The sequence below is a fragment of the Cetorhinus maximus genome, chromosome 29, assembly GCF_964194155.1.
Source record: "Cetorhinus maximus chromosome 29, sCetMax3.hap1.1, whole genome shotgun sequence".
NCBI classification, from domain to species: domain Eukaryota; kingdom Metazoa; phylum Chordata; class Chondrichthyes; order Lamniformes; family Cetorhinidae; genus Cetorhinus; species Cetorhinus maximus.
In genome coordinates this window covers 17,591,716-17,619,197 of record NC_135907.1, presented here as the reverse complement: position 1 = coordinate 17,619,197, position 27,482 = coordinate 17,591,716, and the positions used below count along the sequence as shown (strand labels likewise).

Sequence of the window (27,482 nt, the reverse complement as noted above, 5' to 3'; positions counted from 1 at the left end):
TTGCTTAGGCAGTCTGGCCCACATGAGATGCCAAACCCAAAGAGCAAGTTGGCTGACTCTCAACTCTGAAAGCCACTCAGTTGTAGTGAAGAAGGGTTCTCACCATCACCTTCCCAAGGGCATTTAAGGATGGGCAACAAATGCTGGCCGTGCCAGCAACAGCCACATCCTACGAATGAGTAAGGTCCAAAGTAGTATGGGCATCTGAACATAACAAGTAGGGGGAACTTTGTGCAATTTGCATCAACAGGATCCCTGATTTAAGATAATCCCTTAGGAGAAAACAACATCGATGCCCCAGTGACGCAACCGACAGTGGATTACAAGGTAATTATGAGAAACCTCACTAAGTCACATTAATGACCGACAATTCATTACTTCAGAGATCAGGATAACTAGCGATGGGATGTAGTGCTTATGTTTGTTATAAAATTAAACGGGTTTCTTCTCCGCATAATGTTGTCCCATTCAGCAGCAAGATCCAACTCCCTTCATGTGAAACGTGACTAAAACTCTCAGCTGAACACACAGACGCACATCTATAGTCTCTGCAAGAACCACTTTCCAATACCAGATTGAATTTGATCTCTTTTTGAAAACTTGCTCATTGGGGGGGCGGGGGGGGGAAATCATTGAACTTCATATATTAGTGGGCAAAACAAAAACCCTGCAGAAGAAAAAAAATCACTGTTAAAATCTTTTTTTTTGGGTCGGTAAACAATGCATGTTAAACAATAAACAAGGATGAGCTGCGGTAACAAAACCACCGCATCAGGAACAAGTGGAGGCTTAAGTCTCTCATTGGAGCTCAGTTCACTAAGTGCAGCAACGGACGTCTCCTCAACTTCCAGACATCCAAGTCCCATACCCACGAAAAGTTCGATATCCGTCTCTTTTTTAAAATCCGTCCCTCTCTCACACGTTGGTCAGGCCCTCTTCGACCTTTTTCTCCTTTGAGTTTTTAGTTTTTAAAAAAAAACCGGGCAGATTTTTTTCCCCCCCTCATCCTCCTTTCAGTTTTTTTTTTAAAAAAAGAAAAAAAAAGTCTACTCCGCCCCGCTCCTCTCCTGCTTACGGCTTTTCCCTCGTTCACTCGTGAACGTCCCATATTTCGGAGAGCAAGGGCGGCAGCTTCTTGTCCTGAAGCCTGAGGGCAAAGACCTGCTCCGAGTGGACACTGCTCAAGGTTCGAAGACTGACCAGCTTCATCAACATGCGAGGGAACATCAGGTGATCCTGTAAAACAGAAAGGAGTACCACTTATTGAATTATCCAGCACGGAGAGAAGGCCATTCAGCCCATTGCATCTGTGCTAGCTCTTTGAAATCCAATTAGTCCCATTCTCCTGCTCGTTCCCTGTAGCCCTGTCAATTTTTCCTTTTCCATATTATATCCAATTCCCTCTTGAACGTTACTATTGAATCTGCTCTTTCAGGCATCGCGTTCAAGATCATTACAACTCACTGTGCGGGAAAACTTTTCATCTCCGCTCTGGTTCTTCCATCAATTAACATAAATCTATGACCTCTGGTTACCAACCCGCCAGTGGTAAGTATTTCTCCTAATCGACTCTATTACGTGGGCATTTGACAACATTTAGAATCTTACAGTGCAGAAGGAGGCCATTTGGCCCATTATGTCTATGCTGGCTCTTTGAAAGAACAATCCAATTGGTCTCACTCCTTTGCACTCTCCCCGTAGCTCTGCAATTTTTTTACTTCTAAATTATGTACCCAGTTCCCTTTTTAAAGTTACTGTTGAATCTTCTTCCACCACTTTTTCAGGCAGCACTTTCCAGACCACCACAACTCACTGATCAAATACGTTGCTCGTCATATCCCCTGAGGTTTTTGCCAATTATCCTAAATCTGTGTCCTCTGGTTACTGACCCTTCTGCTAGTGGAAACAGCTCCTCTCTGTCTAGACAAACAAAACCCCACATAATTTTAAATACATCTATTAAATACTAGTTTAAAATTGAAACTTGTCAGCAAAAGTTTCACATTTTCTTCTATAATTCCCCCTCTCCAATTTTGTGTTGAGAACATCGTGTGAATCAAGTTGAGGGATTTTTCTGTTGGAAATGGGGCACTTTCTTACTCCAAGCACCGAGTGTCAGCAGCAAGCACTCTCTCAGGATCAGTACATGTATAATGTCAACCCTGACTCAGTACTCCCGCCACTGAGTCAGAATGTCATGGGTTCAAGTTCAACTCCAGAGACTTGAGAACAAAGATCCCGGCCGCCACATCGAGGCAGTAATGGGGGAAAGAGGGTTGCACTGTCGGGAGATGCCATCTTTCGGATGAAACTTTAAAACTGAGGCTCCTCAAATGATCACGTGGCGCTTTTTCGAAGAAGGGCAAGGGAGTTCTCCCTGGTGTCCTGGCCAATATTTATCCCTAACCCGACACCAAAAACCGATTACCTGTTCATTTATCACACTGCTGTTTGCAGGATCTTGCTGTGCACAATTTGGCTGCCATGTCTCGGTAGAAAATTTAGCAGAGGAGGAGGCCATTTGGCCCACTGAATCTGTGCTAACCAAAAACGAGTTATCCAGCCTAATCCCACTTTCTCTTGGGGCGTTGCCCTGTAAAATACTGTACTGCAGTTGCATATCCATTTTTTAAAAAAAATACAATGAGGTTTATGACTCTTCCTTTGCCTCAGGCTACAGCTCCTTCATTTACAAACTGTGACAACACTTCAAAGTTCCTTCTTGGGCTGTAAAGCGTTTTGGGAGGCCCTGAGGCTGCGAAAGGCGCTATACAAATTTGCAAGTCCTTCTGCTTTCTGTATTGTCGAACTTACCTTTGGTCTCTTGATGCGCAAGTACGAGTGAAGTGCCTCAACATACGGCTGCTGGAGCCTCTCGACTAACTCATGGTCTTGAACGTTAGGGCGGTCTGTGAAGACAAAAATTCCAAAGTCAACTGAACGGAAATAAAAGTGCTCTGTCCTGTTTTTATAGAAAGCAACGGGATCAACTCGATAACAAAAATTCGAGGTTTCACCCTCTCTTAGGCGTGGGATGCTGGAGTTATACTACAAAGTGGAGCAAGCTTTAGTTTGCAATTGACAGCAGCTGCTACCAACTGGGGAAAGATTAGGGGGTTATTCCAAATGTCTAAAAACCCAGTTTACACCGGGTGTAGGGGGAAGAACGAGGGAGTCTCCGTCTGCGCTCCGTGGCCTTGTGAATAAACCTGGATTGAGGAAGAGACCGGCTCCGGGTTCATCCTTTCCTCAATGTATGAACCGTGAGTTCAGCACCAAGGTCTGGGTCTTACGAGCAGGTAATTTGCTTCCTACAGCATACGAACATAAAGACATAAGAAACAGGAGCGGGAGCAGTAGGCTGGCAGGGTATGCCCCTTGAATCTGCTTCGCCGTTCAATATGATCATGGCTGATCTTCAGCTTCGAATCCACTTTCCTGCCCCCTCCCCATATCCCTTGATTCCCTGAGACACTAAAAATCTGTTTATCCCCACCTTAATATATTCAATGATGGAGCATCCACAACCTCCACCTCCCCCCCACCCCCGGAATAGAGAATTCCAAAGACAAAAACAACTCTCTGGAGTGAAGAAATTTCTCCTCACCTCAGTTCAAAATGATTGGCTCTTTATCCTGAGACTGTGCCCCCCACCCCCACACCCCACCCGGTGTTCTAATTCCCCAGCCCAGGGAAACAACCTCTGAGTGTTTATCCTGTCAAGCCCCTTCAGAATCTTGCATGTTTCAATCAGATCATCTCTCATTCCTCTAAACTCCAAAGAACATAGAACCAGTTTACTCAGCCTCTCATCCCAGGGAACAATTTAGTGAATCTTCGCTGTGCCTCCAATGCTAGTATATCCTTCCTTAAATAGGGAGACCAAAACTGCACAAAGTATTCCAGATGTGGTCTCACCAAAGCTCTGTACAATTTTGGCAAGACTTCTTTATTCTTGTACTCCAATCCCTGTGCAATAAAGACCAACATGCCATTTGCCTTCTGAATGGCATAAAACTGACTATGGTTATGCAGTCATACTGAAAATTAGCCAGTATGGGAAGTCGAAAATTGGTGCGGTGAGGAATTCGCAACTTAGGTTGGGGCTGAGGGACAATTCGGAGCAGATCACAGCAAGTTTTAATTGGAATATAAGAAATAGGAGCAGGAGTAGGCCATTCGGTCCCTCGAGTCTGCTCCGTTATTCATTAAGATCATAACTGATCTGTTAACCTCAGCACCACCAACTACAAATTCCCCTCCAAGGACCACACACCATCCTGACTTGGAAATATATCGCCGTTCTTTCACTGTCATTGGGTCAAAATCCTGGAACCCCCTCCCTAACAGCACTGTGGGTGTACTTACACCATGTGGACTGCAGCGGTTCAAGAAGACAGTTCACCACCACCCTCTCAAGGGCAATTAGGGATGGGCAATAAATGCTGGCCCAGCCAGTGACACCCACATCCCGTGAACAGATAAATTTGAAAAATCTCCACTTTCCCACCCTATCCCCATATTCCTTGATTCCCTTTATGTCCAAAAATCTTTCAATCTCCGTCTCGAATAAACTCAACGACTGTACACCCACAGGCCTTTGTGTTGAGAATTCCAAAGGTTCACAACCCTTTGAGTGAATAAACTTCTCCTCATCTCAGTCCTAAGGGGATGACCTCTTATCCTGAGACTATAACCCCTAGTCTAAAGTCTCCAGTCAGGGGGAAACATCCTCTCGACATCTGGTTGCACAGTAGATGGTATGAAGTATTTGACGCTGGCACTGGCATGCCTTACGCGGGAAGACACCTCGTTCCTCGCATCCACGGCGAGCACAGAATCATTTCTTTCACGAAAGCTTAAGCAAAAAACGAAGAGAGACCTGCTGAGAAGATGTTGATGGCTATGAGCAGGGCATACTCAGCATCGTCCAACTGCAGCTTCCTCATGCCCTTCGAAAACTCGAAGATCGGGTTAATGAATTCAAACTGCAGCCCTGAGTGAGAGAGACAGCAACAGGTTATGCCAAGGTAGCATGAGAATGTTCACTTGCCAGAGCTCTGCCAGTTCTGAACCTCGTGGCATCAATACCCCGGCAAGCTGGCAACAGCTCAAGAGTTAAACACAGCTGGGGGGGGGGGGTGACAGGTTTCCACTTTGGGCGCAATTGGCATTCTGGGCACAAACTGCACCCAAAATTGTGCTCGTTTTAAGAAGTGGTTTTTTTTTTCCCCCTTATATTTCCACTCAAACTTATTTACAAAAACAGCCACCATTTGGAGTATTGTGTCCAATTCTGGGCACCGCACTTTAGTAAGAATGCGGGGGCTTTAGAGAGGACGCAGAAAGGTTTTACAAGAACAATTCCAGGGATAAGGGACTTCATTTGTGCGGATAGATTGGAGAAGCTGGGGTTGTTCTCCTTAAGAGAAGAGGAGAATTGGCAGAGAGGTTCAAAATCATAAGAGTGCGGATCAGGGAGAGAGGAAAAAAACTGCTCCTGTTGGCAAAAGGATTGAGATTTAAGTGGAATGGCAAAAGAACCAATGGGGAAAGTGTTTTTGAAGCAGGGAATGGTTAGGATCCCAACTGCACTGCCTGAGAGTGTGGTGCAGGTAGATTTAATTGTGGTCTTTAAAGGGAATTGGTTAAGCACTTGAAGGGAAAATATTGACAGGGTGATTGAGTGGGATTAGCTGAGTTGCTCTTGCAGAAGAGACAGCAAGAGACAACATGACGGGCCAAAGGGCCTCTTGTGATTCTATATCACTTGAGTGTTCAATCTGCCACATGAACCAAAGCAATCAAGCAGTGTTTTAAAATGCAATTCTCTTTCAAAAGTAACTTTGATATGTTTAGGAACCTTGTGCAATTTCGATTAATACACAAGAAAACAGGTCTATGACAAAAAATTAAGCATTTTTAATCACAACGTCAATCCACCACCTGTGAATAACTCTATTTTAAATGACTGAAAATGGCTTTTAAAAAGATGTACTGTACATTTGCTAGTTACATTGGAGTACTAACAGGGAACTTACTTGTAAATTAAAAAATTACATTCAAACGTTTTTAAAACATGCTAGCACCCTTGTGTCCCAAAGATCCATCTTTACGTTTAGAGCCTTCACAAAAGAGCACAATTCATTTTTGGGATGTGAGCCAAGACCAGCATTTATTGCCCATCCCTAATTGCCCTTCAGAAGATGGTGGTGAAACGCTTTCTTGACCCGCTGCAGTCCATGTGCTGTAGGTACACCCACAGTGCTTTTTTCTGTAGAAATTTGATACAACTGAGCGGCTTTGCTAGGGCCATTTCAGAGGGGCAGTTAAGAGTCAACCACCTTGCTGTGGGTCTGGAGTCACATGTAGGCCAGACTGGGTAAGGACAGCAGATTTCCTTCCCTAAAGCACATTACTGAACCAGACAGGTTTTTAAGACAATAGTTCTATGGTCACCGTTACTGAGACTAGTTTTTTACTCCAGATGTACTAATTACATTTAAATTCCCCCAGCTGCTGTGGTAGGATTTGAACCATTAGCGTGGGCTTCTGGATTATTAGTCCAGTGATATTAGCACTATGCTACCGTCCGTCCAGTGGAATTAGTGGAAACTCGTAATTTTGATCAACTCGCCCCAGGGACATTGCCAGTCCTGTGGAAGGGGGCTGGCTGTTAGCACAATGTTTTTTTAAACTAACGCAAGTTATTGTGGAAATCTCCATTTGCTCTCAATCACGGAATTGTTACAGTGCAGAAGGAGGCCATTCGGCCCATCGTATCTGCACCTGAACATAATTTGCATTTAAAATCCCGCCACCTTTTGCACCTGTTGTGCCCATTTTGGGTGGAATCACCTTGTTTAAAAAAAAAAGTATATGGCCTGGCTTTCAGCTTAGCAAAACTGGGTTCAAAGCTAGGCTGGCTGGCGTGATGGGTTGCAGTTTTGGCTGTAAACGTGAACTCAGTTTGGATATTCTCGGTCCACCTCCTGCCTGTACACAAATCCACAGCACAAAACCAACCCTTCCTGACTCAAGGGCTGTGGAAAATAGAACCGCAATCCACAAGAGTAAACAAACGATAGGAGTGAAAAGAGGTTAATAGTGGCGTAATGCATGGCAGCAAAAGAGCTACAACCCTCAAACCAGATAACCCCAAAAACCAGGATGAAAAAGATATTTTGCTCAGCTCCTCCAATGGTTCTCCAATTCTAGAAAGGGGATCAGGCATGAATTAATACACAGAATGTAGAAATCTCTTCTGGCAGTAAGTCGCCCCATCCCTGATCATAATTTCTTTTCAGACTGTGATGCATCTGCCTCTTTTATTCAATTTTAAACAACTGGCTCCCTCTACTGGTAAGAAAGTCAAGTGGTGGCGTAACTGCATTGTCACTGGACCGGTAATCCAGAGAGCCAGTGAGGTTCGAATCCCACCACGGCAGATAGTGGAATTTGAATTCAATAAAAATCTGGAATTAAAAGTCTAACGATGACCATGAAACCATTGCCGATTGTTGTAAAAACCCGTTTGGTTCACTAATGCCCTTTAGGGATGGGTAATAAATGCCGGCCCAGCTAGCGACACCCACATCCCATGAACTGGTAATGAAAAAAAACATTCAGACCGGAGAGCCTCATGCAATTCCTGATCTATGCCGAGCACGCTAGTCTCAGCCTGCAATAGCGAATGTGGGGGGGTATAAGTTGAGCAGTTGGGGTGTGGGGGCAGGGCAGGGCTGCCTACAATTCAACATGTGGAGGTTGGAATGGGTACAGTACATGATGGCTTCTGTGGTCAAATAAGCTCATACGTATTGAAGAACGGCCACTTTGTTGAGGCACTGGAAGGGGATTTGCTGGTCCGGCAAGCTGTGATTTAGTTCCTTCAAGGGAGGAAGGAAGATAAATTGGCACTGAAAAAAAACAAGAAAGAAAATAAGATAGCGGCAAAGGACCAGGAAAGGTAACAGAAACCAGGCTTCACTCACCGGCCCGGGCAAAATCATCTTTGCTGTATGTGAAATCCTTGAGGAAGGTGATGCACTCGGTCTCGTGGTTGTACCGCCGAGCTGTCTCCAGCAACATTATCTGGGAAGGAACACATTCGTGAAAGAGCAAGCGCCAGTTAGGTCTTTGCTTCAGAGTCTCACAGATGCAGACTGTGTTGGCTTGAGGTTGACTTCTGCAAGTATGACTGATGACACCTATCCCCCTTCGCCTCACCTTAGCTGCCTCCACACAGCACTGGCAACACAATGGATCAAAATCCATTTGTTTCGCAGGATTCACACTAAAACCTGACTGCAGCCCCTAATCTATACTCCTGGCGCAGTGCTGAGGGAGTGCGGCACTGTTGGAGGTGTTAACTTTTGGGTTTGATGTTAAACTGCCATAAAAAGACCCCAAAGCCATAATTTCTAAGATGGGCAGGGAAGCTCTCCCTGGTGTCCTGGCCAATATTTACCCCTCAACCACCATGCAGGACAACAGATTATCTGGTCGCTGCTGTTGTGAATTGGCTGCCTTGTTTCATACACTGTGTTTGTGATTTTTGGAATTTATTGTACTATGGTATGTGTGTGTCTTAATTGGATTAAAGGCAGCTGTTCTGAAGGCTTTGATGTAAACACCTCAAATGTTCTTCTTTGACTATCAGGCGTTTTGAGGCCTCCTGAGATTGTGAAATGCACTACAGAAATGCAAACCTTTCTGTGTTATAATCATCCTCAAGAACAAGGTGTTATGGCACAGTAAATGCTGAGTTGTTCAAATCCCAGAGGGAAACTTGAAACAACTGACACAACTTGTTTTGCGATTTGTATAAATTTTGAGATGCGTGCCTTGAATTCAGTAGTAATAAGACCACCAAGTCTTATAGGTTTTTACAAATCTAGATTAAACATTCATTAACAAGAAAAATGATTTTTAAACACACGCATGTATCTACAAATTACTACTATAATAACTTCTAAATCCCCTAATTAATTTAACTTCCAGTTATACTTTCGTTAAGGCAGCAATAAGACACACAGATTTTAAAAGACCCAGGCAAAGAAACATGGTACCCTGAACCAATCAAATTCAAGTGGGTTTTCTTAACTTCAGCTTGAGGCAGAGGTGCTGAAGGCTTTTCACACTTGTTAGTTCTTAAAATACCTACCCTTACACACAGCCTTCACTCCTTTATACATATTTTCCCCTTTGAATGCAAATACCTATTGTTTCACTACGTCTTTGGGCTTTACCTTCCGGATCATAAAAAGTTAGCATAGTACCCATCTTTAGGAAAAATAAACACACTGTTCCTGAACTTCACCTGGCTAGGTGACACATTTCACCCCTCCTTTGAAAACAAGCTAGTCTGGTTTATTTAAAAATGCAAATGTTCTTTTACACCTTACATTCTAAACTTCCCCCATGTTTACATCAAAGCCTTCAGAACAGCTGCCTTTAATCCAATTAAGTCACAGACACCACTATTTTACAATAAATTCCAATAACATTATTAGAATTATTGTACCTTCCTGACAAAGGGGCATAGTCTCAGGGCCACTACCAATCACTGAGTGGTTTGCTAGGGCCATTTCAAAGGGCAGTAAAGAGTCAACCGCATTGCTGTGGGTCTGGAGTCACATGTAAGCCAGTCCAGATAAGACTGGCCAATTTCCTTCCCTGAAGGGGATTAATGAACCAGATGGGTTTTTATAACAATCGATGGTAGTTGTCATGGTCACCATTACTGAGGCCAGCCTTATGTTCAAGATTTATTAATTGAATTCAAATTCCACCAGCTGGATGACTAGTCCAGTGGCATAGTGGTAATGCCACTGTCTCCCCTTTGACATTCAATATGTGGATTTGGGATCTTTGTAAAAAGTCGCTCCACTTCCTCGCTAACTGGGAGGTGTTACGGGTCAAGATAAGCTCTTTAAGAGGGACAGTATCTATTTAAGATATTTCAAGTAGGTGGGGGGGGGGGGGGGCGGCAAACTAGCTTTTAGGGACTAGATCAGCTTGGGGATTTGATATAGAAGTTCAAAATCATGAGAGCGCAGTCGGAATAAAACTTTTCCCATTGACAAAAAGGGTCAAGATTTAATTGAAGAAGAACTTATGGTGACATGGTGAGGGGTGGGGGGAAAGAGATTTTTAAGCAGCAAGTGGTTAGGAACTGAACTGTGGGAAAATATTGACAGGGTGATTGAGTGGGACTAGTTGAGTTGCCCTTGCAGCCAGCCAGCCAGCAAGGACATGACAGGCCGAAGGGTCTCCTATGATTCTATATCACTGAGTGTAAAATCTGCCACATGAACCAAAGCAAATGCGCAGACACGTTTAATGTTGAAGGGGTACAGTAACATTGTGGCTATATTTCTGGACTAACAAGCCATAGAATGCAAGTTCAAATCCCGTGGTACATTGAACATTTGAATTCGATTTTTAAAAATCTGGAAATAAAAAGCTGGAGTCAGCTAAAGTGACCACATTTTAAAAAACAGTTCAGTGATGTCCTTCAGTGAAGAAAACTCAGTGTACATAAGAATCTACAAGATGCACTGCAGCAACTCAAGAAGGTTCCTTCGACAGCACCTTCCAAACCCGTGGCCTCTGCCAGCCAGATGGACAAGGGCAGCAGACACATGGGAATATCATCACCTGGAAGTTCCTCTCCAAATCACACACCATCCTGACTAGGAAACATATCGTCGTTTCTTCACTGTCGCTGGGTCAAAACCCTGGAACTCCCTCCCTAACAGCACTGTAGGTGCACCTACACCACACGGACTGCAGCGGCTCAAGAAGGCAGCTCACCACCACCTTCTCAAGGGGCAACTAGGGACGGCCAGTAAATGCTGGTCTAGCCAGCGATGCCCACGTCCCTAGAAAGAATTTTAAAAACTCATGGATGGCATCAAAACTGAGAGGATATACTATCATGAAAGCATTTGACAAAGAGAGAGGTAGAGAAGGTGTTTCCACATCTGGGGCGATGTCCAAAACTAGAGATCATAAATATAAGATAATCACTGATAAGCTTCTCCTAAATTCCCTATTGAATTTACGTATACTGAGAGTTGTAAGAATGTGGACAAAGGAGTGGTTAAGGTCAACAGTATAGATAAATTCAAGTGGAAGCTAGATAAACGCATGAGGGAAAAAAGGCTAGAAGGATATGCTGATAGGGTTAGTTGAAGCGGGGTGGGAGGAGACAAGCATGGAGAATAAATGCCAGCACAAATCAGTTGGGCCGAATGGCCCATTTCTGTGTTGTACACGCGATGTAAACGTACAGATACTAAAGACGCAGTTAAACTAGGCAGGCTGGCAAAGAATTCTTAAAGTTGATCATGTTAGCTTTTTATTCCAGATAGTAGTTACTGTATTTCTGAGTCTCGTGTTATCTGTAAACTCTGTAATTCTTCTTGAAAGAAGATCCCCACCCCACCCCCACCCCGCCCCTACCCCCACCCCCAGCCACTGTGAGGCTGACTGGCCTGCGTTTGCCAGATTTACCTCTCTCCCCATTTTTAAACAGGGGCGTGACATTTGCAATTCTCCAGTTTTTTTTTTGGCAGATTGGAAAATAATTTCATTGGCAACGCGGTCTTTTTTTAAATAAAAGTCGCGGTGCAGCATAATTTGGAAGTAAACACAGGGAATGGATGTATTCATTAAACAGCACAGCACAGATTTTAGTGCAGTACTGGAGCAAGGGGACTTTGGTGTGCAGATACAGAGATTGATAAAAGGTGTAAAGATACAAGTAGTTACAGCCACAAAAAGCAAATGGAAGCCTTGAATTTCTTTCTAAAGCATGGAACGCTGAAGCATCTTAAATTCTGAGGGGAGCTTGACAGGGTAGATGATGAGAGGGCGTTTCCCCTAGTGGGGGAATCTGGAACCGGGGGCACAGTTTCAAAATAAGGGGTCTCCCACTTAAAATGGGGATGAGGAGGAATTTCTTCTCTCAGAGAGTCATTAACCTTTGGAATTCTCTTCCACGGTGAGCAGTGGAGACTGGGTCATGAGTTAGACTGATTTTTGATCCACAAGGGAGTCAACATTAAACATGTCTGCACATTTGCTTTGGTTCATGTGGCAGATTTTACACTCAGTGATATAGAATCATAGGAGACCATTCGGCCTGTCAATGGTTATGGGGGAGCAGGCAGGAAAATAGACTTAAAGCCACAATCAGCCATGATCTTAGTAAATGGCACAGCAGGCTTGAGGGGCCAAATGGCCTACTTCTGCTCCTACTTCTTATTTTCTTAGTTAAAAATCTATGGACGCTGGGGTCAATCGAAATTTTCAATACTGAGATCGATAGCTTTTTTTATTGAGTAAGGGTATGTAGGGAAATGGAGAAAATGTGGGTAAATGGGTTCGAGGTTCAGATCGGTCTTGATCTGATTGAATGGTGGAACAGACAAGATGGGCTGAATGGCCTACCCCTGTTTCCACATTCTCTATTTTCTTTTTAAAAAATTTATGCACAGGATGTTGAGGCACCAAAACCCTGCACCTGTGGAACTTAGGTTCACTGACTGGGAGAGCATTTATTGCCCATCCCTAGTTGTCCTTGAGAAGGTGGTGGTGAGCTGCCTTCTTGACCACTGCAGTCCATGTGGTGTAGGCACACCCACAGTGCTGTTAGGAAGGGAGTTCCAGAATTTTGACCTAGCGACAGTGAAGGAACAGAGGGGCAGAGGGATCTGGGTGTACAGGTCCACAGGTCACTGAAAGTGGCAACGCAGGTGGATAAGGTAGTCAGGAAGGCAGATGGCATGCTTGCCTTCATTGGCAGGGGTATTGAGTATAAAAACTGGGAAGTCATGCTGCAGCTGTATAGAACCTTGGTTAGGCCATGCTTGGAATTTTGTGTGTAATTCTGGTCGCCACATTACCAGAAGGATATGGAGGTGTTGGAGAGGGTGCAGAGGAGGTTTACCAGGATGCTGCCTGGTCTGGAGGTTATTAGCTATAAGGAGAGGTTCGAGAAACTCGGATTGTTCTCACTAGAGCGACAGAGATTGAGGGGAGACTTGATAGAAGTTTACAAAATTATGAGTGGCATGGACAGAGTAGACAGTCAGAAGCTTTTTCCCAGGGTGGAAGAGTCAATTACTAGGGGACATAGATTTAAGGTGAGAGGAGAAAACTATAGCGAAGAGATGTGCGGGGCAAGTTTTTTACGCAGAGGGTAGTGAGTGTCTGGAATTCACTGCCAGAGGAGGTGGTGGAAGCAGGTACGATAGTGGTGTTTAAGAGGCAGCTTGACAAATACACGAATAGGATGGGGATAGAGGGATACGGACCCCGAAAGTGCACAATGTTTTAGTTGATGGGCAATATGATTGGCGCAGGCTTGGAGGGCCGAAGGGCCTGTTCCTGTGCTGTACTTTTCTTTGTTCTTTAAACGCCAATATGCTTCCAAGTCAGGATGGTGAGTGACTTGGAGGGGAACTTCTAGGTAGTAGTGTTCCCAAGTATCTGCTGCCCTTGTCCCTCTGGATAGTAGTGGTCGTGGGTTTGGAAGGTGCAGTTGAAGGAGCCTTGGTGAATTCCTGCAGTGCATCTTGTGCATCAGTTGCACTTCTGCTACTGTGCATCGGTGGCAGAGGATGTGAACGTTTGTAGATGTGGTGTCAATCAAGTAGGGCTGCTTTGTTCTGGACGTTGTCAAGCTTCTTGAGTGTTGTGGGAGCTGCACTCATCCAGGCAAATGGAGAGTATTCCATCACACTCCTGACTTGTGCCTTGTAGTTGTTGGACAGGCTTTGGGGAGTCAGGAGGTGAGTAACTTGTCACACGATTCCTAGCCTCTGACCTGCTCTTGTAGCCACAGTATTTATATGGCTAGTCCAGTTCAGTTTCTGGTCAATGGTAACCCCCAAGATATTGATAGTGGCGGATTCAGTGATGGTAATGCCATTGAACATCAACGGCCGATGGTTGGATTCTCTCTTGTTGGGGATGGTCTTTGCCTGACACTTATGTGGCGCGAATGTTACTTGCCATTTGTCAGCCCAAGCCTGGATATTGTCCAGGTCATGCTGCATTTGGTCATGGACTGCTTCAGTATCTGAGGAGTCATGAATGGTGCTGAACATTGTGCAATCATCAGTGAACATCCCAATTCTGACCTTATGATCGAAGGAAGGTCATTAATGAAGCATCTGAAGATGGTTGGGCTGAGGGCACTATCCTGGGGAACTCCTGCAGTGATGTCCTGGGACTGAGATGACTGACCTCCAACAACCACAACGATCTTCATTTGTGCTAGGTATGACTCCAACCAGTCTAGAGTTTTCTCCTCGATTCCCATTGACTCCAGTTTTGCTAGGGCTCCTTGATGCCACACTCAGTCAAATGCTGCCATGATATCAAGGACAGTCACTCTCACCTCACCTCGGGAGTTCAGCTCATGCCTCATCAATCACTTTTCCTCTCCAAGCATGTAGTGGTATACAAGTCAGGTTATTTTGTTTTTAAAATCCTTTTCCCCCTCTTCTCCCCTGAAGACACAGACTCTAAGTGATTCAGTTCCACAGGTGCATGTTTTTGGTGCCTCAATATCCACCTAAGCAAGGGACTGGGTCTTTGGCACCTATGGCTTCAAATCTCAGTGCCTTCACTAGAGGAGAGCTGAAAATAATTTAGCTAAAAGAGGAAACTCTGTTCTCAATAAACCAACAGCAACAACCTGCATTTATATAGCAACTTTAATGCAATAAAACATCCCTAGGCACTTATAAAGCTAAAATGTGACAGAGCCACCTGAGGAGGTATTAGGGCAGATGAACAAAAGCTTGGTCAGAGAGGGAGTTTTAAGGAGCTTAAAGGAGGAGGGAAAGACGGAGGGGTTTAGGGAGACAATCCCAGAGCTTGGGACCTTGGCTGCTGATAGCACGGCCACCAATGGTGGAACAATTTAAAATTGGGGATGCTCAAGAGGCCAGATGAAGCAGCACAGAGCTCTCAATGGAGGAGATTGAAGAGATAACAAAACTTTCACTGTGACTGACCAACAAGCCAATTATGTCATAACATTAGCAGAGCCATGGGAGATCAGATAGCCTGGGCTCCAGAGCATAGTGATGGCTACTAAGATGGAACTTTGTTAAAATCTGGCCTGTCCCTTTAAGGCCACTCCATGGCTACTTTTTAGGGGCAAGTGGTCAAAATAGGTACACCCTGAGGTTTATTAGAAGCCAGATTTCTGTGGATTGGCAGCTGCTTGTAAATCTCCCAACTCCAGCTTGGATAAGGCCAGAATACCCAGCAGAAGGTGACTGGCTTTCTCTCTGTTTTGAAAAAGACCTTTGGAACACTTGTACGGGGATATCTCTGTTAACCAGCACGCTCCGGGAATGGGAGGTGCCATTTAATCAAATATGACGATTAACTGAGATGTAAGATGGCTCCCACATTTTCACCCAACGAGAAAGCTCCAGGATGATCGCGCTGGTGTTGAGGTCTCAAAGCGCGGGGAGCGTGTGAATCGAATCAACGGCGCTGAGGGAAGATGGTGCTGCAGATGCTGAGACCAGAGCAAGGATGGGCCACCAATAACTATTATCAATGAGTTTGACCTCTCCAATTTAAAAAAAAAAGGGAAAATTCTGGTTAATATGTGCTGGATAACAGAAATTTTACTGCACTACTTTATCCAGTAGATGGCTGGTGAAAACTCTCTGTCTTACCTCGATGGTGGATGCCTTCAAAAGTGCGATCTGGTCCTCCCGCGAGAGATCAAGGAAGCCCGGGATCTGCTTGGCAAAGTCGACGATCTCTTGTACTGAGATGATCGCCAACTCTGTGAAGTGGGCAAAGCGCTGCTGTCGTGTCTCCCGGTTATGGGGGTCATTACTCTGTGGCCAGGGCTGAGAACGAAGAAAATGAAAAACGAAACACGATTAACGTTCGGAGATTACTCTTGACGCTGACCTTTAAATCGGTCATAAACAATCAACTAACTCCCTTTTGTAAATAGCAAGTTAGCGTGGCTAACAACCGATTTAAGATGATCAGTCAAACTGGTAACGTGGTTCATGTATACTTGCTAGAAGTGACAAACATTCATACACAGGGACCTGTTCTCTGCAAATAAAAAGAGGGATACGTTCAAGCATTGCGCTTGAATTTGAATTACCCGGGAGCCTGGGGTGTTGATAGTTCCCCATTGCTTTCTCATGGCAACTACGGCCATTAAGAGTCAACTTGCCCACCAATCGGCATCCTTTTCTCCGGTAATATCAGTTGAAATTTGTCATTCACAGAATCACAGTGCAGAAGAGGCCCTTCGGCCCATCGAGTCTGCACAGACACGTGAGAAACACCTGACCTACCTAATCCCATTTACCAGCACTTGGCCCATAGCCTTGAATGTTATGACGTGCCAAGTGCTCATCCAGGTACTTTTTAAAGGATGTGAGGCAACCTGCCTCCACCACCCTCCCAAGCAGTGCATTCCAGACCGTCACCACCCTCTGGGTAAAAAAGTTTTTCCTCACATCCCCCCTAAACCTCCTGCCCCTTACCTTGAACTTATACCCCCTTGTGGCTGACCCTTCAACTAAGGGGAACAGCTGCTCCCTATCCACCCTTTCCATGCCCCTCATAATCTTGTACACCTCGATTAGGTTGCCCCCTCAGTCTTCTCTGCTCCAACGAAAACAACCCAAGTCTATCATTCTTGCATTTGTTCTGTTGAGTGCATGATGAAAAGCTTCAGCAACGCGTCTCCCTGTTCAGGAATATTCAAGTTCTGTACTACCAAGTGACTGTTTGTGAACAGTTAAGTATTCCTTCAAACCCCCAGAAGCAAACTATCCTATACAGCCAGGCGTGGCTCAGCTGCCTCTTAAGAAGATTGTAGCTCAAATCCCACTGCAGAGATATAACCTAGGCTAACACTTGAGTGCTGTAGTGAGAGAGTCTGTCTGCCCTCTCAAATGGATGTAAAAGGTCCCATGGGACTATTCCAAAGAAGAGCGGGGCGTTCTGACCGATAATTATCCCTCAACATCACATTTTTAAACAAAATAATTCTGGTCATTATCCCATTACTATTGGTCGGAGCTCAGTGCACACACACTAGCCGCCACATTTCCTACAATACAACAGTGACTACACTTCAAAAAGTACTTCATCGGCTGTGAAGCACTTTGGGATGACCCAAAGGCACTATAAATACAATTTCTTTCTTCCTGCCTGGTGGACGACTGGCACCCATGAAGGAGTTGTACCCCAGCAGCAATCGGTACTTGCAGGACATCTGGGGGCAGGGAGGGGGGGTGGGAGTGGGGAGCGGAGAGAGGAAAGAATATAACAGGAAATAAATCAAAAGGTTAAACACTACAAAAGAACAAGGCAGGGAGAACGTGTCCGTGCTGGACCATGCTTCGGTAAACTCACCGTTACTTTTGGCTGGTCACTGAATGACCGCTTGTTGCACTGCTGCTGTGCGGCCACCAGCTGCTGGATCATCTCTTCCTGCTCCGCCGTAAGCCTGGCTATTTCCACCGTCACCGGCGAGTCCTCTGCCGCCACCACCATCGTCTGCGCCATGTCATCCTCCCGTTTCTTCTGCTTCTTGTTGCGGATCTGCTCCTCCGACAGGACACCTGGAGACAAGCAAGTTAATCACTCTGGGGTCGCAGAGCAGTTGCTGATTGTGGGGAGACACAAGTTCTCCATTCAGGTAATTTACTTCATCATCTACTCTGTCTGCAACAATGACATGCGTTTTGTTTTAAATAAGGTTTGCACTATAAATAAATAAAAATGGATAAATATTCAGGTTGATTAGAGAATTTTTCTTACACTCTTTTTCCATTTATTCTTCCCTCTATCCAGTTCTTGACCGCTTGAGTACCTCTCATCAACCCAAAATTTGTACAGATCGTCAACTTCTCCTCTTCCTTAAGAATTGTAACGCAACCACAAGTCTTCAAAACTTCTATTATCACCTCCCGATTTAAAAAGAAAATCCCAGCCTCTTCATCCTCTCTATCTCCTACCCTGTCACTCACCTCTGCTTCCTCTGCGAGGTCTTCGGACACATCATCCCACTTCATTCCCTTCTCTCCAAACCCATTCAGTCTGGTTTCCATCCCACCTTCAGCACTAAGCCTGCCTTGGTCAAAGCCATCAACAGTATCCCGTGTAATTGTATTTGGGCCAGGCTATTCCTTCTCAACTCCCTCGGTTGCTCCATGCCTGTCAAAGCAGTCAATCCATCCTCCTGTACCATCTCTTACCCATCTCCATGCACTTCTCTAATTATGGCTCCAATCCTACCTATGCCAATGCAGTCAGTACCCCCACCCCCTACCACCTCTAATGGCATCATCTATATGCCTGTGTGGCTATCTTCATCATGGGCCAAGGATCCTTAACTCCTTGTTTCTCCTGAACAGCAACATCTGCAGGCATACGGTCAATTTCAGAAAAGCGACCACCTCAACTTTACCACTCTATCATGACTGGCACGGTAACAGTGAAGTCCAGGCTGTTAAGGGCATATTAATTATATTGTCAAGGTACACAGGTTTAATTAAGTACTTAGAGCACTTATAAAGAGAGACTGCTGGGACATTGGGTTATGTGGTGGGAAGCAGGCATATATAATGCTACATTCTGTAAATAAACTTATCAAGAAAAGTATAAGTGCCTAGTTTCATACTTTACCAACTGGCTTGGGATCAAATTAACACTGGTCAGCCAACAATCTCTTCCGTTTAACAAAACAGAAACTATCCTATACATCTCTCTCCCAAACTTGGTGGCCTGGTAACCTGTCCCGTCTCCTTTCTCAACCGCTTGCTCAAGCAGAATTTCAAGATAAGCATGCTCAAATTATGAGAGTCTCTCATGTGGAGATTCAAGCTCCACGCCTGACCCGCTGAGAAGATTGCATATGTCCCAAATCCAGAACATCACCCTCTGCCCTACGCTCTTATCTCAGCTCTTCAGTGTCCATTCATCCCCTGTACCCTCAAAACTCAATTTCTCTAACTTTCTCTATAAGACACACAAGCCCCACCCTGCATCAAACTCCAGCTCATCAACAACTCAATGGCCTGACGCAAGTCTGAGGCTTGCTCCATCCTCATCCTCACCAGCCTCCACAGCTACAGTGCAACCATTTCCAAATCCTAGATTTGCTCTCCGAATACCATCACAACCAGTTACAGCACATTGAGTATCAAAGTGTCCTGAGCATTCAGTATCCTGGACTGGCACACACATTGTTCGATCAGAACAGCCAAAGATAAATTCGGGCATTGGACTGTTAAATAACATCAGCCCACACTTTCTACCCTCTTCACCGCCCCCCCCCTCCAAATCCCATAATTTAAGAGGGAAGGAAACTGCTTAAAACTCGCTTACAATGTTCTCTCATTCCTGCCTCCCGGCATTTCCGCAGCCGGCACTCCTGGCATTTCCTGCGCATGTACATGTCCATCTCGCACTTGCCGCTGTTCTTGCAGGTGTACTGCGCGTTCTTGATGACACTGCGGCGGAAGAAGCCCTTACAGCCTTCGCAGCTTAGCACGTTGTAATGGAAACCCGACGCCTTGTCCCCACAGACACTGCAAACCTCGTTCCCCAGCATTTTTGGGGCCGGGCCCTTCTTGCGCTTTATCATCGGCTCATCCCCTGAAAGGAAGGGCAAGGCAATGAGGCATAACTGCTCAGAATTAAAGGTCTGCTATACAGCTAGATTTTTATAAACAAGGCCAACAAACACAATGAACAACAACAATGAATATTTGTATATCACCTTTAACATAACAAAACATCTCAAGGTGTTTCGCAGGGGTATTATAAACCAAGTGTGATACCAAACCACATAAGGAAATATTAGGTCAAACGACCAAACGCTCGGTCAAAGAGCAAGGTTTTAAGGAGCATCTTAAAGGTGGAAAGGGAGGCAGAGAGGTGGAGAGGTGTATAGAGGGTATTCCAGAGTTTAGGGCCTAGGTAGCTGAAAGTACGGCCACATACTTGGCAAGGCACACGAAGACAGAATTAGGGAAGAGCAATTATCTCACCGGGTTGTAGAGCTGGAGGAGATTACAGAGATAGGGAGGGTCAGGGGCCATGGAGGGTTTTGAAAACAAGCATGAGAATTTTAAAATCAAGACATGAGCAAAGTTTTGGATGACCTCAAATTTAGGGAGGGAGACTAGCCAGGAGTGCGTTAGAATAGACAAGTCTATAGGTAATGAAGGCATATATGAGGGTTTCAGCAGGAGATGAGCTGGGACAGGAGCAAAGTTGAGCGATATTACAGGGATAGAAATAGGTAGTCTTAGGGATGGCACAAATATGAGGTCAGAGTCTCATCTTGGGATCATATGTGACACTAAGGTTGCAAATAGACTGGCTTAATCTCAGACTGTTGCAGAGAAAGGGATGGAGTCAGCAGCAAGGGAATGAGTTTGGAGCGGCAGCCGAAAACAATGGTTTCAATCCTCCCGATAATTAATTGGAAGAAATATTTGCTCAGCCACTATTGGATGTAAACAAACAAATAAAGCAGACAGGTGATGCTGAACATAGACAAATGATTGGTTCGGCCTGTCTGCTTGTGTTCGGTCTTTGGGCATGTTGCTTTAGAGAAGGCGCTAAGCCCACAGAGAAGAAAAGAAAGAAGATTTATTCAGACGAGACCAGAAATCATGAGAATTGGTGGTTCTCCCCGATGGAACTGCGAAGATTATGAAGAACTTTACTGTGAGAGTGTAGAACACACTACCACATAGAGGCAATTAGCGTAGACACATCTCAGGGGACGCTTAATAAGTATGTGAGCGAAAGGGATCGAATATAGACATGCTGATAGGGTTAGATGAAATAAGGTGGGAGGAAGCCTACATATGTAGATCTGTTGGGCCAAAAGGCCTGTTTCTGTGTTGTAAACTTTGATGTAATTCCATGTAAAATACGAGGGTTATGATGATGAATAGAAAATTGAATTTTGCTGAGAGACATGTTGTCGAGGCTTGGGGTTGGCCCTTTTCTCCTGTAGCATAAGTTGTTTTGATCGTTTAAAATTTGGCATTCTTGCATTTGTCCTGATGAGTGCAAGACAAAAAGATTCAGCAACATGCCTCTCTTTGCAGCAATATTCAGATAGAAAATGATTGAAAGCTGAATAACATGTATTTAACCTCTGTGCACAAAACTACTTGTGTGAAAGTTGAGTAAATACACCTGTTCCTAAAGAAACACCTTATATACCAGTTCCTGTGCTCTTCAAGTACTTTCCCATCTCACAGTTCAGTCAAGGTAGAACATGTGAACTTTTCCAAAGGATCTTTTTGAAGTTTTTGAATTCCTTTTTCTTAAAATGAAACCTTACCACAGATACTTAGGGAGAATTCTGAGTCGGTGGAGAATGAACCATTGTGGAGAGTGGAGACAGAGTCACCACCCTCCTCCACCTCCTCTTCCTTCACATGATGCTGGGCGCTGTCGGCACTGTCCTCAGTGACAGGTTCTGTGACACTTCTGTCATCTTCTGAAAATGGAGAGAGTGAAAAAAAATTCAAAATTAACCAATGTCAACAAAACTTGACAATGATATGTTCATATTGTTACAATTTCTATGAAAACAAAACCTTAGGAACAGAATTGTTACAGGGGGGCTGTTCAACCCATCCTGTCTGCACCAGCTCTCTCAATGAGTAATTCACCGAGTGCCATTCCTTCGCCTTCTCCCGTAACCTTGCACATTCTTTCTTTTCAGATAATACTCCAATTCCCTCTCGAACGCCTCGAACGAATCTGCCTCCACCAACACTCTCAGGCAGCGCATTCCAGATCCTAACCACTTGCCCCGTGAAGAAGTTTCCCTCATGTCTCCATTGCTTCTTTTGCCAATCACCTTAAATCTGGGCCCTCTTGTTCTCGACCCTTCCACAGTGGGAACAGTTTTTCCAAATTTACCCCGTCTAGACCCCTCATGATTTTGAAAACCTCGATCAAACCTCCTCTCAACATTCTCTCCTCCAAGCAAAACAGTCCCAATTTCTCCAATCTAGCTACATAACTGAAGTTGTCCATCCCTGGAACCATTCTTATAAATCTTTTCTGCACTCTCCCTAATTCCTTCACAGTTTTCCTAAAGATAAACATAAGGAATAGGAGGAAGCCATTCGGGCCCTTGAACGCTGTCATTCAAAGTGATCATGGCTGATCTATACCTGAGCTCCATTTATTCCCCTTTGCTTCAGATCCCTTAATACCCTTACATCACAAACATCTATCAATCTTCATAGCTCCATGGCCCCAGCATCCACAGCCTTTGGGAGGAAAGGAGTACCAAAAGTTCGATTGCTCTTTAAACTCCTGTTTAAATTGCTCCTGTCTTTGGTCCTGAATCTCCTGGCTCAAACTTTAAGATTCTGTTCCCTTGATCTTGATTTCCCCAGCAGAGGAAATGGTTTCTCCGTATGGACCCTTTAAACATTTTAAGCAGCTTGATTGGATGGCCCTTCGATCTCCTAAACTCGAGGGACTGCAAGCCACCTTTACGCAAGCTGTCCACATAATTTAACCCTCGGCGTCCCTGTACCATTTTGGTGAATCTGCGCTGCGTCTCTTCCCAAGGTATGTGGAGTCCATTAAGGTCCTGCAGCAGTCATTATCATCTCACCAACACAAACCCATTCTAAGCCCATCAGAAATATTCAGATTAACCTAACATAGGAACAGGAGTAGGCCATTCAGCCCCTCAAACCTAAACAGGATAAGCTATTTAATTAGATCGTGATTAATCTGTATCTCAACTCCATCTACCCACCTTGGTTCCGCAACCCTTAATACTCACCTGACAAAAAACAATTAATCCCAATTTTGACATTTTCAACTGGTCCCTAGACTCAACAGCTTTTTGGGGGAGTCGAAGTTCCAGATTTCCACAGCCTTTTGTGTGAAAAAGTTATTCCTGACATCATCACTGAACACCTAGCTCTAATTTTATTTTAAGGTTGTGTCTCCTACAGCTCACTGGGGTTAGCGGTAGCCGGGTCAAAGAAAGAAGGACCTTGCATTTCTATAAACCTCAGGAAGTCCCAAAGCACTTTACAGAGAATTGAAGTGCAGTTACTTGTAATTAAGGGAACATGGCAGCCAATTTGCACACAGCAAGGTCCCACAAGCAGAAATGTGATCATGACCAGGTAACTCTGTTTTAGTGATCAAGCGGTTGCAAAACCCACCAACTTTAAACCAAGTTTTTGCGGACGCAGTGTGTCACAGTGCTTATAGATCAAGTTCTTCTAAAGCCTTGGGGAGTGAGCAGAAGAGATTCACCAGATGATACCAGGGACTCAGTTATGTGGAGCAAGTACAAAAGCTGGCGTTGTTCTCCTTTGAGCAGAGAAAGCTGGGGCAAGATTTAACAGAGGTGTTCAAAATTATGAAGGGTCTTGTTAGAGTACATGAGGAGAAACTGCTTTGATTGGCAATTAGATTAGTAACCAGAGGGCAAGATTTAAGATGATTGGTAAAAGTGCCAGAGGGAAGATGAGAACTTTTCCTTATGCAATAAGTTATGATGATCTGGAATGCACTGCCTGAAAAAGCACTGGAAAAAGATTCAGCAGCAACTTTCAACAGGGAATTGGATACCATAGGTTGTAGCGCATAAGTCGACGCAGTGTACAAGAAAACCCCATGTTTTCAGCCCCAAAAATCATGTTTTTGCAGATACTCACCATATCACTTGGCCCCCTTTTCAGCCATGACATGCTATACTCACAAATATAGTCAGCCTCAATTTTTCATCCCACAAATGGATATTTTACTTATCGATCCCTTATAACTGGGTGCAGGGATCAAACAGGCGATACGGGCTGTTGTGCGAATAGGTGTGGGAGTTTAAGACATGCCCACACAGAGCAGACCACACGCGGTGAACGACAATGATGGCGACCACCCACACCCATGCCGGCGGTTCACTTTTACACTTGCCATACAAGTCAACCCTCGTTTCTGGGAGGGATATTTTAGAGGCTTCCAAGGTCGACTTATACACCAACATCTACTGTATATAGTTGAAAAGGAAAAACTTGCAAGGCTATAGGGAAAGAGAGCAGGGAGTGGGTTGGATAGGTCTTTCCAAGAGCCAGCACAGCCATGACGGGCTGAATGACCTCCATGTGTGCTGGACAATTCTATAAAAGGGCCTACCGTGGCCAGCATCCAAGCCATTCACAGCTGAGAAGGACATTTTCCATCACGTGCGCCACTGCATTGTGAAAATACAATCCCAGAGAGAAGCTAAGAAATAAAAGTACAAATCGTTAATGGTGCAGTTTGATCTTTAATTTTATTCTTTCACTTCCTTGCCTGGAACTGCTCAGCTTCAGCTTCTACTCGCAGCAATGGTGCGACTGCCCAGTGGTCATTTTTCACAGCTGCATTTAGACACTTAAGTCAACAGGCTATTCAGCATTAGAGGGTATCATACCTGGTTGGAATTTCCGTCAGCACTCAATAACCGTGCCCCCCCCAAAACACACACTTCCAAATCTTGTTGGTGTACAACAGCCAGAAGCTGAAAACCCTGAATGAAGCAGGAGAACTGAACTCTATTACAGGGCGCCAACGCATGTCGGTCAGCCACTGTTGCTGCAGAGGAGTGGAAGTGACTGAACACTAGGCTATCCAAACAGTTGCTTGGTAGTAGAGAACTTGAATATTGCTGAAAAGAGAGACATTTGCCAAAGCTTTTCATCTTGCACTAATAAGCGATTGCGCAGCGCCTGCTGAACAATCCTGAGTGTGTTAATAGCTACACTAACAACCAATTTAAGATAATCGGTTGAGCTCATAATGTGGCTCATTTGCGCTTGCTAGAAGCAACATACATTCATTCGCAGGGACCCGTTCTCTGCAAATGTTCAAGCCTTGTGCATTTTTTGATTTAACCGGAAGCTTGGGGAACTTAATAGTTCCCTCCTGCTCCCTCCATGGCAATGCCTCAGACAATCAGAATCAACTTGCCAACTAATCAGCACCCTTTTCTCCTGCAGTGTAAATTGTTGTGTTCCTTCAAAATGTGGCATTCTCGCATTTGTCCAGGTGAGTACGAGACAAGAAGCTTCGACAACACCGTATGGTAGCTAAATTTTCTGATGACACCAAGATGGGTATGAAAGCAAGTTGTCAAGAGGAGGTGAAGAGAGATGGCAGAACTGGGTGGTACAGAGGGATCTGGGTATCCTGGTACATGAATGACAAAAAGCTCGTATGCAGGTAGTGATTAGGAAGGTAAATGGAATGTTGGTGTTTATTGCAAGGGGAATGGAATATAAAAGCAGGAAAGTTTTACTACAGCTACAGGGCCTTGGTGAGACCACATTTGGAGTACCCCTCATTTGAAAAAAAGATATATAAATGCATTAGAAGCAGTATAGAGAAGGTTCACTCGACTTATTTCTGGATAAAGGGCGTATCCTATGATGAAAGGTTGAAGAGGTTGGGTCTATACCCATTGGAGTTTAGAAGAGGTGATCTTATTGGAACATCTAAGATCCTGAGAGGACTTGACAGGGTAGATACTGGGAGGATATTTCCATGTGAGGGAGACTCGAACTAGAGGACAGAGTTTAAGAATAAGAGGTCTCCCTTTTAAGACAGAAATGAAGAGAATTTTTTCTCTCTCAGGGGGTCCTTAGTATGTGGAATTCTCTTCCCCAGGGAGCAGTGGAGCTGGGTCATTGAATTTATTCAAGGAGACAGATTTTTGATAGGCAAGAGAGTCAAGGGTAATGGCGGGGCAGACAGGAAAGTGGAGTTGAGGCCACAACCAGATCAGCCACGATCTTATTGAATGGCAGAACACACTCAAAGGGCCAAATGGCCTATCCCTGCTCCTAAGTCCTATGTTTCTATGTCTCTCCTTTCAGAAAGAACTCTAGGCTCTTGGACAATCTCCATCAAAACTGTTCTATAGAAAACCAGCAGAGGCAGTTATGCCCCTTTCCCTTTCCTCTCCCCACCACCTCAGGATACAAGTCTTGGCTAATGCCAAGTGCCCATTCCCAGCCGCAAACTGCAATGATAGTTTCAGACACAGGAAACCCCTCTTTCAATTTAGAAACGGAAACTTCAGAACTGGAGCGTCATCTCTCCGGGGCCGGGCTTGAACACACAGCCTCTGACCCAGAGGTGAGAGCGCCACAGCTGACACCATGAAATCTGGCTGTTACAGAGTGACCTGCCCCAAACCAACCGATATTCAATGCCTGGACAACCATGTAGCATACCTGCATTAGCACACGTTGCCACCACTGGGCTGCCAGCGCTCACAGCTTCAGAACATGGCTCCAGCTCCACGCAGTCCAGCCGCGCAAAATCTTGTGGGCTTTTCCCCGCTCTTGTTCTCCCTTTCTCTTAAGTGCTCGAGAGGAGAGGTCCTGAGTTCAGGTCACGTTGGAGAGTCTGTGTTCGCTGCCTGCCCTGAAACAACACAAGGTAGTCGGATGAAACAAACTCACCTTAATGAAGCTTGCAAACCACAACGAACATGTAGGAAAAAAATGAGTGGAGGGGGTGGCTTTAAGCGAAGTCTTATAAACAGATCTCAGAATCATGGAAATAAACTTTACAAAGCTCACAGAAGAATTACAATGATAACCAAACACAGGAAATGTACTCTCTACTTCCAAGTTTGAAATCTGCAGGGCTACGAGCTAAGGGCAGGAAAGTGCGACTAATTGGCTAGAACTTTCAAAGAGTCGGCACTTCAAAAGTACTTCGTTGGCTGTAAAGCACTTTGGGACAACGTGAAAAGCTTGGGCGTAAATGCTGGTTTGTACAGCCCAGGTCACCCCATGAGCTAGGAAGATAGGGAGGCAAAAGTTAATTAATTCCTGCTCCTGATCACTGTTCAGCAATACCTGCCAGTAATGGCATGTGCTCACACGTCCAATGAAGACCAGGATCAAGCTCAGCTGTCATTCAATCTCTCCTGTCTTATCACAGACCCCATCACAGATGTTCCTTTGCCCTCATCCCACCCACCCCTTGCTCAAATCCTGTTCCATCGCTAACTTTTCCCAGTTCCGATGAAAGGTCGCTGACCTGAAACGTTAACTCTTGTTTCTCTCCCCACAGATTCTGCCTGACCTGCTGAGTGCTTCCAGCATTTTCTGTTTTTTCAGGCTCAGCTGTGATGCCCTTCCCAGTTCAATAGCCCACCTCCACATCCTATCCAGGCTCATCAAGGATGATCATCTGCACAAGAACACCGGAGGGCAGCAATGTGATGGCGCAAGTCTGAGTTAGCATGTTCAGGAGAAGGAGAAAGAAAACCAATTTTTTTAAATGCAGTACGCAAAACTCAAAGAAAAAACCCTGTCACAGTTTAAAGATTCTTGAGAAATATCAGATTGGAGCACTTCCAAAAGAGTTGGGAAAAAAATAAGAAATCAAATGAGCTTTCCTCCTGA

The 27,482-nt window shown here is 44.8% G+C and overlaps 1 protein-coding gene across 1 annotated transcript; it reads right to left on the bottom strand.

Annotated features, from left to right (window-relative positions):
- Positions 1–600: 600 nt before the first annotated feature.
- LOC144669324 (oxysterols receptor LXR-beta-like) lies at positions 601–26,436 on the bottom strand. Its single transcript, XM_078531684.1, has 10 exons — positions 26,298–26,436; positions 24,217–24,306; positions 21,383–21,541; positions 19,405–19,674; positions 17,428–17,636; positions 15,714–15,893; positions 7,995–8,094; positions 4,883–4,996; positions 2,815–2,909; positions 601–1,236 (listed from the first exon to the last, which is right to left on the bottom strand). Exons 2-10 carry the CDS (start codon positions 24,254–24,256, stop codon positions 1,090–1,092), a joined length of 1,314 nt encoding a protein of 437 aa, XP_078387810.1. The 5' UTR covers positions 24,257–24,306; positions 26,298–26,436; the 3' UTR covers positions 601–1,089.
- Between the last annotated feature and the right edge of the window lie 1,046 nt (positions 26,437–27,482).